This window comes from Pan paniscus, chromosome 8 (genome assembly GCF_029289425.2).
Source record: "Pan paniscus chromosome 8, NHGRI_mPanPan1-v2.0_pri, whole genome shotgun sequence".
Lineage (NCBI taxonomy): Eukaryota > Metazoa > Chordata > Mammalia > Primates > Hominidae > Pan > Pan paniscus.
This window is the reverse complement of record NC_073257.2, coordinates 42,171,014-42,184,370: the sequence shown is the minus strand read 5'-3', so window position 1 is coordinate 42,184,370 and position 13,357 is coordinate 42,171,014. Positions and strand designations below refer to the sequence as shown.

At 45.3% G+C, this 13,357-nt stretch overlaps 1 protein-coding gene across 1 annotated transcript in view; it reads left to right on the top strand.

The window, feature by feature from the left end:
* The window catches only part of LOC100977039 (supervillin), a 277,602-nt gene that overhangs the window by 222,320 nt on the left and 41,925 nt on the right, over positions 1-13,357 (top strand). Inside the window, exon 20 of the mRNA XM_063607305.1 lies at positions 12,955-13,102. Coding sequence (XP_063463375.1) covers positions 12,955-13,102 — 148 coding nt within the window. The remainder of the gene's footprint in view (positions 1-12,954; positions 13,103-13,357) is intronic.

The window sequence follows — 13,357 nt, the reverse complement described above, 5'->3', positions numbered from 1 at the left end:
GTGTGAAATTCAGATTTCAAAAATGTGATCCTGAAGTGAAAATCCATCTGTCAAATAATGTATCCCTGCTACCCGCAAACTTTATTTAAAAGAATCTTGAAATCATTGCTTCAAAAATGACTTTAACACATTCCTCATTAGCAAACCTGCCAACTACTATGTCCTGGCACCAAGCAGCGCCTGGCCCCTTGTCCATCATTTTGGAAGGTGCAGAGACTCCCCAGCCCATCAGGAACTGGGAGTCCCAGAGAGCCGGTGGAAATTTAAATGAAGCCAAAAAGCACGAAGCAAGAGAGGTTCCTGGTGAATAGTGAAATGGGTGCACTGCCCCCTTAGAAGAATGGAGGATCACCTTAGGTGTGGAAGCCAGAAGGCTTTGAGTGGAGGATGAGATCCGAACCACCTGAACGCTGGCTAAGGTTTTTAGAAGGCAAGAGAGGCTAGTTGACTGCAGTTGCCCTTGGGGTCGAAAACCCAGTGACCTGAAGCCCCGGGGCTTCCAAGCAGGCTGGGGCTGGAATGGGAAATGCTGCCTCTGGGCGCGTGGAGGCTGCTGTTTCTGCAGACAGTGAACTCTCCCACTCTTCTCAGTGGCCTGCTTCCCTTTGGCTGGAGACAATAAGCTCTTTGAAGTTAAAATAAGCGGATCTATTGGCCTTTGTAGCACACATTGGGCAATCTCAGGTTCTGTTGAGGTCAGGTGTTTCTCAGACGGGTTGCCCCTCGGTTCGTTCCTTCCCGAGGGCTGGCACTGTTTTCAGTCACCCGCTGGCTATGCTCAGATGTGGTGGGTGAGGCACCTTAAACCTGGTCTGTCTTAAGGGATTCCCCCAGTAGCTGAGGAGGCTTGACATGCCCACTGCTTGCGGGGTGTCTGAATGCTGCCTTGGAGAAGGACAGACAGTCATGACACATGGGGCCTGAACAGGGGCGCTTGCTGCACGGAGTAGCTCTAGCCTTGCTGACGGAGAGGTACCCAAGGGGGCAGGTGCCAGAACCTTCCATCTTTAGCACCAAGGGCAGAAAGGAGCCGGCCTTATGGTCAGCTCATCACGCCCTTCACGGTTCCTACGTTCCTTTTGTGTGCTGAGAGGCTGCTGCCGTGAGTGTGCAGTCTGTGGAAATGTGGAAGAGGCAGGAAAGAGAGGGGACTCTAGAAGTTCCTTCCATTGCTCCTGTGAAAACACATGCAACATGGAAGTCAGCACCGTCCTGTAAAAATAGAATGTGTGCCACACAGGTCATCTTGAAATTTTCTTGGAGTCACATTAAAAAAATATGATAAAGGATGTCTTGAAAAATCTGTAACTGTTTTGTTTCTGTCAACGGATTGGTCTCAAAAGAAAACATATTTGAGGGGCTCCAGCCAGCATCTCATTTTAGGTCTTTTATTATGTTAAGATTTACTTTGGAGCCAAGCTCAATGGCCGTGCCTGTAGTCCCAACACTGGGAGGCCAAGACAAGAGGATTACTTGAGCCCAGGAGTTTTAGACCAGCCTGGGCAACGTGATAAAACCCCCTGTTTACAAAAATTAACTGGGTGTGGTAGCGCACGACTGTGATCCCAGCTACTTGGGAGGCTGATGCAGGAGGATCGCTTGAGCTCGGGAAGTTGAGGCTGCAATGAGCAGTATTTGTGCCACTGCACTCCAGCTCGGGTGACAAAGCAAGACCCTGTCTCAAACAAAAACAAAAAAGATTTTGGGCCTGTGAATAGATATTAAGCTGGAGTTTTCATTCCTTTTTTTTTTTTGAGACAAAGTTTCATTCTCGTTGCCCAGGCTGGAGTGCAATGGCACAATCTCGGCTCACCGCAACCTCCGCCTCCTGGGTTCAAGTGATTCTCCTGCCTCAGCCTCCCGAGTAGCTGCGATTACAGGCATGTGCCACCATGCCCAGCTAATTTTTTGTATTTTTAGTAGAGACGGGGTTTCTCCACGTAGGTCAGGCTGGTCTCAAACTCCTGACCTCAGGTGATCCACCTGCCTCGGCCTCCCAAAGTGCTGGAATTACAGGCGTGAGCCACCATGCCCAGCCTGGAGTTTTCATTTCTATACTAAAAGATCAAGCACATCTCAGGGAATAGGAAACCAGCAGTTCCTTCTTTCCCCATTTTACACACCCTCCCCCCAAAATGAGGATTGATGATCAAGAGCTTAAGAGCACTAATTGTTTACCTAGCTAGTTCTGTCATTTCCTGTGAAAAACTGTTTGGGTATTCTCTCTCTCTCTCTCTCTCTCTCTCTCTCTCTCTCTCCCTCTCTCCCCCCCCCCTTCTCCCTTTCTCTCTCCCCCTCTTTCTCTTTCTTTCTCTTCCTTGCTGCCCTTCTTATCTTTCACCTGTTCTTGGTATAGTCTAGGCCAGGCTAACCTGACTTAAACATGTGTGAGTCTCGTAGCATATATGCTTGGTCTAAAGATGGTAAAGCTGTCTGTTTTGTGGATTTGGTCTGGTCTGCACGGTGTGGTTTATGTGCACTTGAGCATGGCTTGTGTACACTTTCCTCCAGAGTAACTCATTCCACCAGAGAGAAATCAAACGAAGCAAAGTCTCAAAGAAGTGGTTTGGCAGCAGTCTCTGTTACAACTAACTTTCAGTTATGTATTTATTTTCACCAAATAGTTATTTTCAATTCCATCCCTATTTCGGTTTATTCGACGTTAAGGCACACACGGTGGCTCCCACGTCTTTTGTGAAGATGGTCATCCAGCGAATCAGACATTTTCCAAGAAGTGAAAACCCTTTATAGACTTGGCCATTAAAACCCTGTGTCTGTTTCTGAGTTCCAGAGGGAACTGGATATCCCACTGTGCTTCAGCAGCTGTGAGGTCAGTGTATCCAGCTCAGATCTATGACAGCCCCAGAACAAGTGCCCGAAATTTCAAGAAAGGTGAATCTGGCACATTTATATTCTCAGTGTCTGCTGCCTTTGAAATTCCAGATCATAGTTCAGGAGAATGAAGTCACTTTAAAGTGCGAGGATGGGAGGGAGAGAAAGGCTGAGGGAGCGCTCTCTAAACTCCAGATGATCATTCTGCGGTCAGGGAATGAGGTGGCCTGAGGTTCACATCACCCTATTGTGTGAGCACCTGCATGCTGCTGTTTGAACCCAGGCACGAAATACTTGAAGGTGATTGCGATGCCCTGACCAGGCTTTTCTCTTCCAATACTCTGCCATGTTCCCTGTTTGTTTTAACCTGTAGGAAGAAGGAGGAGTTGCGGATGATAGTGCCATTTCTAATCTGCTTTGGGTAAGCCTGACTCTAACACAGGTGTCCTCTCGATGGTGGCCAGAATTACACTTCGCGTGGGTAATTCTGATCCTGGGTGGTTCCTTCGTGCACCCTCCCTGGTACTTTTCTTATCTCCAGACCAGACACAGCCTTTGTCTGGAGTGGAGAGCTGAGCCCGTGCCCTTAAACTATTTTTTTTAATCATGTAATGAAAATACTTTAAAGAAGATGATATTTTCTGTTTAATGTTAAAACTGTCTATGAAAGTCATGGTTCCTCTCTCTGTAGCTGACAATCTTCTATAAATTAACTCATTTAATTACTGCACAAAGCTGACTCAGGTATATTTACCGCGCTTGTGTGGATTTACTTTAGCATTAGCATTCAAGAGAGGACTCTTGAAAAGAGAACTGAAATTGCAATGAGTAAATTAACATTCTGTTAGAAAAATCATTGTTTTGTCTCTCCTTCCCCCATGTCCCTGCCCGGCCCCGTTCTGATAAATCTTCTCTTTTCACCTTAAACCCTCTTGCTTTGCTCTGTAGGAACCCGTATATGCTTCTACTTATTCTCCTGCTATTCCTGCTGCCCATAAATACCTGTCTTTTGTGTCGATTAATCAGGTGAGGAAAAGCCACTCATCTTAAGCCTCACTGCAATTTCTGAGCAATAGGAAAAGAACTGCTGTTTTAATTTTGGGAAATAACTTATTTGGTGCATTTCACTTTGAAAGAGAGGTGTGTGTGTGTGTGTGTGTGTGTGTGTGTGTGTGTGTGTGGCAGTACAATTTGTGTGTCCATGAGACTGTGTGTGTATGAGTGTGTTTCTGAGTGTGTATCTATGAGAGTGTGTCTGTGTGTGTGTGTCTATGAGAGTGTGTGTGTGTGTCTTTAAGTGTGTGCATATGTGTGTTTAATTGGTTCTTCATATATTTAGGGTCAGTCACACACACACTGATCCTTGGCTCAGATTTTCAGGTGGACTTGATGGCATTAATTCACCTTGTAGTCATGAAACTGGTTTAAGAGGAGTGTCCCCTTTCAGCCTCCAAGCTTGGATCCTGAGTCAGGAGCCCAGGAGATGCGTCCGTGTTCTTTGCTCTGGCTCAGTGAGGATGTTGTCCTGCTCAGTTCATAGAGGAGGAGGATATGGTGGAGGCGGTTTGGGGTGTGGAGGGACAGGGAGGAAGACTCAGCGAGGGGAGGCCCCTCCAGTGACCCTATTAAAGAACCAGGAGGAGCTGGTTCCAATGGCCCTATTAAAACTAGAGACCATGGGCCCCCTCCCCCTTCCCTCCATCCTCACTGTAGCCTCTCTGAACCCCACCCCAGAGAGCAGACCCCAGCCTGGGCTGAGCCACTGTGTGGGTGAATAACATGAAAAATAGGAATGGCTGGTTTTTTTTATTTCACCGTGGAATGTCCTTGGTGTCAAAACAACTCTGCAAAGTGGCGCCATCCACTTTTCCATGAATGCCAGGCTCCCATCTCCTCCCTGCCGGGCTTTGCCCCATCACTTCCCTCCTAGGGCCTCTGTCCCTTCCCTCCTAGGGCCTCTGTCCCCTCCCTCTAGGGCCTCTGTCCCCTCCTTCGTAGAGTCTCTGTCCCCTCCCTCTTAGGCCCTCTGTCCCCTCCCTCATAGGGCCTCTGTCCCCTCTGTCTTAGGCCCTCTGTCCCCTCCCTCTTAGGCCCTCTGTCCCCTCCCTCGTAGGGCCTCTGTCCCCTCTGTCTTAGGCCCTCTGTCCCCTCCCTCTTAGGCCCTCTGTCTCCTCCCTCATAGGGTCTCTGTCCCCTCCCTCTAGGGTCTCTGTCCCCTCCCTCGTAGGGCCTCTGTCCCCTCTGTCTTAGGCCCTCTGTCCCCTCTGTCTTAGGCCCTCTGTCCCCTCCCTCTTAGGCCCTCTGTCTCCTCCCTCTTAGGCCCTCTGTCCCCTCCCTCTTAGGGTCTCTGTCCCCTCCCTCTTAGGCCCTCTGTCTCCTCCCTCATAGGCCCTCTGTCCCCTCCCTCTTAGGCCCTCTGTCCCCTCCCTCTTAGGGTCTCTGTCCCCTCCCTCTTAGGCCCTCTGTCTCCTCCCTCATAGGGCCTCTGTCCCCTCCCTCATAGGGTCTCTGCCCCGTCCCTCATAGGTCCTCTGTCCCCTCCCTCATAGGGCCTCTATCCCCTCCCTCTTAGGCCCTCTGTCCCCTCCCTCTTAGGGTCTCTGTCCCCTCCCTCTTAGGCCCTCTGTCCCCTCCCTCTTAGGGTCTCTGTCCCCTCCCTCTAGGCCCTCTGTCCCCTCCCTCATAGGGCCTCTGTCCCCTCTGTCTTAGGCCCTCTGTCCCCTCCCTCTTAGGCCCTCTGTCCCCTCCCTCTAGGGCTTCTGTCCCCTCCCACTAGGGCCTCTGTCCCCTCCCTCTAGGGCCTCGTCTCCCCAGCAGGACTGGGGCTTTCTTAGCTCTCAGGTGGCCGCTGACAGTGCCGCGATGGGCCTGCTCCAGCAGCACCAGCAGTTATTGAATGAGTGGCTCAGGGTTTCACATGCGAAGCTGACAGAGAAGGTGTCTGGGGTCCTCCCGTAGTCATCTCGCCTCTTCACAAATGGAAACTCCCCACTTCTTCTCCCTGGGGCGGCCTTTCCCGCACTCTCCTGGTTCCTTTCCCCGAAGCTGGAAATGCTGGTTATAAGAGCCCAGGCCCCATGTACCCAGCCAGTGTCCACCCCAAGAAAGGGGCTGAAATGTGGAGCAAACTTCCTATCCCATCACGAATGGGGAAATGAGCTTGTGTTTCTTTGAAATAAGCCAATATTAAACTTTAAAGGAAAAGATATATTACTGAAGTCTTTAAGTGTATACAGTCGGCCCTTCATCTCTTCCAGTTCCGCATCCAAGGATTCAACCAACTAGGGATTCTTGTGAATAAAACCAATAAAAAACAACAATACAACAGTTAAAAAATTAAAAACCAATACAGCAGAACAACTATTTACATAACATTACCTTGTATTAGGTATTATAAGTCATCACGAAATGATTTAAAGTACACGGCGGGGATGTGCACAGGCTGTGTGAAAATCCTACCCCATTTTACATCAGGGACTTGAGCATCTGTGGATTTTGGTATCTCTAGGAGGTCCTTGAACCAGTCCCCCATAGACACTGAGGGACAACTAGATATATTTTTCAGAAGAATTTATTTTTTTGGAGCAGTTGTAGGTTCACAGCAGAAAGTACAGGGTTCCTACATCATCCCTGCCCTCCCACACACAGCCACCCCAATTATCAACATCCCCCTCCAGAGTGGCACATTTGCTACCATTGATGAACCTACGCTGACGCGTCATTATCCCCAAAGTTAATAGATTACGTTAAAATTTACTTTTGGTGTGGTCCATTCTTTCGGTTTTGACAAATACTTAATGACATATGTCCACCATTACACTATCATACAGAATCGTTTCCCTGCCCTGAAGATCCCCTGTGCTCTGCCTGCTCATCACTCTCACCACCCAGTCCTTGGCAACCGGTCATTTTTTACTGTCACATAGTTTTGCCTTTTTCAGAATGTCATTGAATTGGAATCACACAGTATGTAGCCTTTTCAGATTGGCTTCTTTCATTTAGTAATATGCATTTACGATTCCTCTGTGTCTTTTTAAAATTTTATTTATTTTTAAATTATTATTATTATTATTATTTTTGAGATGGAGTTTCACTCTGTTACCCAGGCTGGAGTGCAGTGGTGCAATCTTAGCTCACCGCAACCTCCACCTCCCGGGTTCAAGCGATTCTCCTGCCTCAGCCTCCTGAGTAGCTGTGATTGCAGGCGCCTGCCACCACACCCCAGGTAATTGTTTTGTATTTTTAGTAGAGACGGGGTTTCGCCATGTTGGCCAGGCTGGTCTCAAACTCCTAACCTCAGGTGATCCGCCCACCTCAGCCTCTCAAAGTGTTGGGATTACAGGCGTGAGCCTCCACTGTGTCTTTTTATGGCTTGAAAGCTTTTTTCTTTGTATCGTCGAATAATATTTCATTATCTGAATGTGCCACAGTTTATTTGTCTATTAATCTACTGGAGGACAGCTTGGTTGCTTCCAAGTCTTGGCAATTATGAATAAAGTGCTAGAAGCATCCGTGTGCAGGCTTTTATTTGGATGTAAGTTTTCAACTCATTTGAGTATCAAGGAGCATGATTGCTGTATCATACAGTAAGAGTATGTTTAGTTCTGTGAGAAACCTCCAAACTGTCTTCCAAAGTGACTGTACCATTTTGCATTTCCATCAGCACTGAATGAGAGTTCCTGTCGCTCCATATCCTTGCCAGCATTTGGTGTTGTCAGTGTTTGCATTTTTGCCATCCTAATTGATGTGTAATAATGTCACCTTGTTTTAATTTGCAAGTCTCTAATGATGAGATTTGCAGATATGATGTTGAGCATATTTCCATGTGCTTATTTTCTGTCTTATATCTTCTTTGGTGAGGTATCTATTCAGATGTTTTTCCCATCTGTTAATCTGGTTGTTCATTTTCATATTGTTGAGTTTTAACAGTTCTTTGTATATTTGGGGTAGTAGTCCTTTATCAGATATGTCTTTTGCAAATATTTTCTCCCATTCTGTAGATTGTCTTCTCATTCTTTTAACAGTGTCTTTTACAGAAGTCTTTAATTTCAGTGAAGTTCAGCTTATCAGTTATTTCTTCTGTGGATATTGCCTTTGGTGTTATATCTAAAAACTAATCACCAAATCCAAGATAATCTAAATTTCCTTCTATGTAATATTCTAGGAGTTTTATAGTTTTAATTTTTACAGTTAGGCCTTTGTGATCCATTTTGAGTTAATTTTGGGGAATGGTGGAAAATTTTGTATCTAGATTTTTTTTTACATATGAGTGTCCACTTATTCCAGCATCGTTTGTTGAAAAATACTATCTTTTCTTCATTCTAATGTTTTTGCTCCTTTCTCAAAGATCCGTTGACTAAATGTATATGAATCTATTATTAAGCTCTCTATTCCATTGATCTATTTGACTGTTCTTTCATCAATACCACACAATCTTGATTGCCGAGGCATTATAGTAAGTCTTGAAGTTGACTGGTGTTGGTCCTCCAACTTTTTTCTTCCCCTTCAGTGTTGTGTTGGCTATTCTGGGTCTTTTGCCTCTCCATGTAAACTTTAAGATCAGTTTGTCAATATCTACAAAATCTCTTGCTGGGACTTTGGAACTGCATCGAATGTACAGGTCAAGTTGGGAAAACCTGCCATCTTAACAAAATTGAGTCTTCTTATCCATGAACATGGAATATATCTCCATATATTGTTAAGTTTAAAGGAAATTAACATTTGCCAAAGGCATTTCTGTTTCATCACTTCAAAATTAAAATTTCAAAAAATTATATACTTTTACCTCTGAACAATTTTTCCCAGCTAAATATAAATAGTTTATATACTGAGTATGTAGCACTAGCTCATCTGTGTTTTCAGAGGTCAAGTCACGCCTTTTCTTTCTTCCAGCAGTACTGGTGTCTTAATATTTAATAATACAAAGGTTCAGAGAAGAAAAAAAGCACACAGGCTCTGTCTAAATGGACTGTTTGTCTCTGTGTCAGGCTTCAACCTGAATTCTCTTCTTTCTCACATGCCTCAGGGCTGTACCAAAAGAAGATTTTACTTTATTCCCTTCCTTTCATCTTAGGAGCTGGTAGATGGTGACAGTACTGGAAAACACTTACTTCGAGGTCTGAGCCTTAACCTGTGATCTTTTCTTCATCTTTTATTCAGGGTACTTGAGGCTGTATGCAGTGACGAGGGACTGAAATTTCTCTTAAGGAAGGGGCAAAGCTAAATTTCTTTCATAGTGCGTAGAATTTGAAATGATCTTAGCATTTTTGAAAACTGAAAAGTACAACTTTGTTCCTTTCACCTTATTTCTATTACTTAATATGTGCTTTTATAATTTCTTCCTTTACAGTTTAACTACATGTGAATAAGATAAAAAAAATTTTAAAAGCCAGGTCACAATATTTTATTTCGATAAAGCTCTCTGGTTGTGGAAGAGTTTGACCCTTAAATCCGCCCTAATCCTTATAATACATCTTAGTTCTATGCTCTGTGTTGGATCACATCCCTGCGTGAGAAACATTGAGTGAGATTTGCTATGATTTTTCAGTCAGTGTATACAGAGAGAAAGAAACCCATCAGCAACATCAGGCAACCTAAAAGTATTCGTGTTGATTTGTCCTTTGCACAGTTTCAAGCTGTGACCTACCAAGTATCTGACCATCCCTAAGACAAGAACCTCCTTTCTACCTATTTCACTACCTTCTACACACACACACCCACACACACACACACACACAAATACTCAATTTCTCCTCCACCCTCTTTCTCTGCCTTTCCCCACCACATTCGTGGGATCTATCTTTGAAAGAATGAAGGACAGATGGGGTAGGTTTCTGTTTAGATTCTTCCTCAACTCTCTTACTATTCCAGCCAATCCCAAACATGTGTCAGCTAAACCTGGAAAAATGACACAATACTTATTACTATATATATAACATCCTTCTCTAAACAAGGAAAGAAAAATTTAGAAGGAAAAAAACAAGACAATAATGAAGTTTTAAGCTTAAAAAAATCAAATGAACAAATATATATCTTTGTTCTCACATTTTGAGTTCTAAATTGTGATAAATATTTATTAGATTATTTAGAGAATAAACAAACTGTATATGCTTTACACCCTTCTAGAGCCATGTAAAGTTGAATTGCAGCAATTAGGGGGTCCTAAGCCAACCCTACTAAGTAGCAAAGTTAAGTCAAAATTTCTAGAAAAACAAAAACATTTATGTTTAATATTACTATTCAGAAAGGAGTAAAAATTATTTCTTCTTGCCCTAGGTCTGGCAAACGAATGGGAGCTTTAAATTCTAAAATGGTTGTATCATCCCAAAGTTTGTATCCATTGTGTGCGTAAAGGGCTCTGAGGGAATCCCAGTGCTTTGAAAAACGAAATTTTGGATTTGAAGATACCATTTTTCTGAGTCATTATCCACACCCACTACCCCACCCTGGACTGTTGAGATGCCTGAGAGAATTCACCGCAGAGTTGACTAAGTGAATAGTGAATCACCACAGTGATGGCTGGACCTTTGGAGACGCCAACTTTCTTGGCACTTGATGTTTCTTGGAAATATTTGAAGCCAAGCGCCATCTTGGTTTGATTAAAATTCACTCATGAAACTTCGTTTTCAAAGAAAACATATTCTCGTTGTTGAATTTTGATGAGGTCTTTCGGGCAAGTGAACCTCATCATTTATTTAAAAAGGATACGTGATTCAGAGAGTTACTTGGAATTAGGGGCTTCTCGCCGATCACGAGGGGAAATGTTAAGGTTTTTAGGAAAAAATTTTAGTAACTTTGAATTTTGATAAAATGTTAAACTTACAGAAAAATTTCCATTATAGGCAGAGCACTTTCATACGCTTTACCAGAACCACTCATTGTTGACATTGGCCCCCCTCCTTCACTCTCGCTCCCTTCCTCCCTCCACTCCTCACCCCACTTTCTTGCCTTCTCTTCCCCCATCTCATTTTTCCCACCCCAACCATGTGCCAGTAGTTTGGAAACATTGTGCTCCTCTACCTTTCAATATTTGACTTAGTTCCTAAAGTCAAAGATATTTCCTCGCATAACCACAATATGGTGATCAAGATGAGGAAGTTAATGTTGATACAATATTTATCTGATCCACGTCCATCTTAAAATTGTGTCAGTTTCCTCCAATAATGACCTTTGTAGCCCCCACCCCATCTAGGATTCAAGCCAGGATCATGCATCGCGTTTGGTTGTCATATCTCTTTAGGAAAAGGTTTTTAACCTAATTTAAGTTGGCAGGGACCTCGAAATCACTTCTGGCTATGAGGGCTTTATAGAAGAATCCTGTGAAAGACAGATTCATCACTTAGATGATGGAGAAGTCCACGTTCATAGCTTAAACCAAATCTTCCCAGTGCAGACCTGGTTTTGTGCTGCTGGAAAGGAAGGGAAGGCGCCTTTCCTCTGTCAACTTCCATCATTCCAGGGGTTAAGAAAATGAACTGTCCCCATCTCCACTCTCTTCCTGTCCCTCCTGAATCAGGAAGTTCTCTCTCGTGGGTCAGTGAAGGGAAGTGGTTTGCCATAGTGAGGAGGAAAGGCATCAGGGAAGAGAATCTCTAGGATGGACTTGACTCGGGGCTCTCTGAGTCCTCCCCTGTGTCAGCGCGAGGCCTTAGGATCACATTGATCCACGGAGATTTCTTAGCCAAGGAAAATGCCTTAGGAAGGCAGAAAAGGTGGGGTACCTGCTAGAATAAGTTGAGTAGTGCTCAAAAGTAATTTGAAAGCAGATGCGCTAGCAGCAATCTGGGGAACCTCCTAGAAGAAGGTGTGGAGTGCTCAGATGTAGTTTGAAAGCGGATGCACCAGCAGCAACAGCCTTCCTCGGGTTCAAGAGACAGTGGAAAGTGAGAGGGCAAACCCAGGAGGCCATCGCCGGCCTCCAGAGCCCCTTCCAGAAACCAGCAGGTGACAGCCAGGGACGTGCCTTCTGCTCTGGAGGGGGCACCTTTGCACTCTTCCTTCCTTGGCATTAGCTCCACAGCTCCTGTGCTTCTCCCCCACTCACCACCCAGCCCTGTGCCTCGCCATAAACAGGGGTCTTGTGGTGCAGGGAGGGATGGCTTGAAGACAGAGGAAAAGCAAACTCTGCCGGCCATCGTTTGAGGACCTCCTGCCATGGTATCGCCCGCGACCGCCACCTACACTCTTCTCCCCAATACACATCACTCAGTGGCATGAGCCCTGTCCTCTGCTTCCATCGCTGCTCCTCTCCCTCCCTCCTCAGTCCCATCTCTCCATCCCAGGCCTGTCCTGAGCCCCTCCTCCTTTCCTGATGCCCTTTGAGTCCCCTGTAGCTTCTTCCCCTTCCCCTCCTGTCACATCCCCAACCGCAAGCCTAATGAGCATCACCAATGGCTTGGAAGTGGAAGAAGCAGATCTCTCCAGAAATTTTCCAATTAGAAACTGCTGAGAGCATTTTAAGTAGAAATGTTACCGTGCATTTAGGTTATGTCTACAGCATAGTTCATTGTCAACATCAGATGTCTCACAGTTTAAAGCCACTTCTGTGGGCTCTCCTGGTTGTCTACCTGCCCTCAGAACATCAGTGGCTGCAGGAAAAAGCAAGCAGAGTGCCAGAAAACCTTCTCCTGCCCCTTATTCCTAACCAGCCTTCCCTGTCTCTAACTGGGCAAGTTCCTTGTGTGCTCACATGGATAAAGTTTTCTAGATCAATCATGTTCTTTGTGAGTATATAGGGATAAAAATCTCCCAGTTAACCAAGTTTAACTAGATGGGTTAAGACAGAGAAACTTTAAAACCCTGTAGAGTCCAGGACATGAAAACAATCTATTTTTAATTGTTTGTGTTTACAAAGGATTGTTCTGGTGCTCCAGTGCCCCAAACCGGTAAGTCACAGGACAAAGGTGTTCATCTCAAGTTACAGCATCGCCAGTGGTGATCTCCCACCCAACCTGGACGTAAGGAAGCCGAGCCCATTTCAGACAGAACATTTTTGAACATCTTTGGACAATATACTTACTCCTCTTTGTCTACCGCTTTTTTCACTCATGAAATGCTGCAGGCTGAGGTCCACACCGCTGTCATTTCTCTCTCCCGTTTTCTCTTCTGTACATTTATGAACAGCGGGTCACAGAAAGTCGAGAGAGCCAAATGACGATTGAGGAGAGGAAGCAGCTCATCACTGTGAGAGAGGAGGCCTGGAAGTCGAGAGGCAGAGGAGCGGCCAACGACTCGACCCAGTTCACTGTGGCTGGCAGGATGGTGAAGAAAGGTCAGTGTGTGTGTGCACATGTGTGTGTGTGTCCGTGTGTGGTGTGTGCACAATGCACACACGTGAGCACACTTACCCATGGAGGGCATGGTGGTACGTGATAGCTCAATTTCAAAGAAGAAACCATGGTCTTTTTAAGTTTTTTCTAAGAGACAGGGACTTGCTCTTTTGCCTGGGCTGGGGTGCAGTGGCTCAGTCATGGCTCACTGCAGCCTCGAACTCATGGGCTGAAGCAATCTTCCCACCACAGCCTCT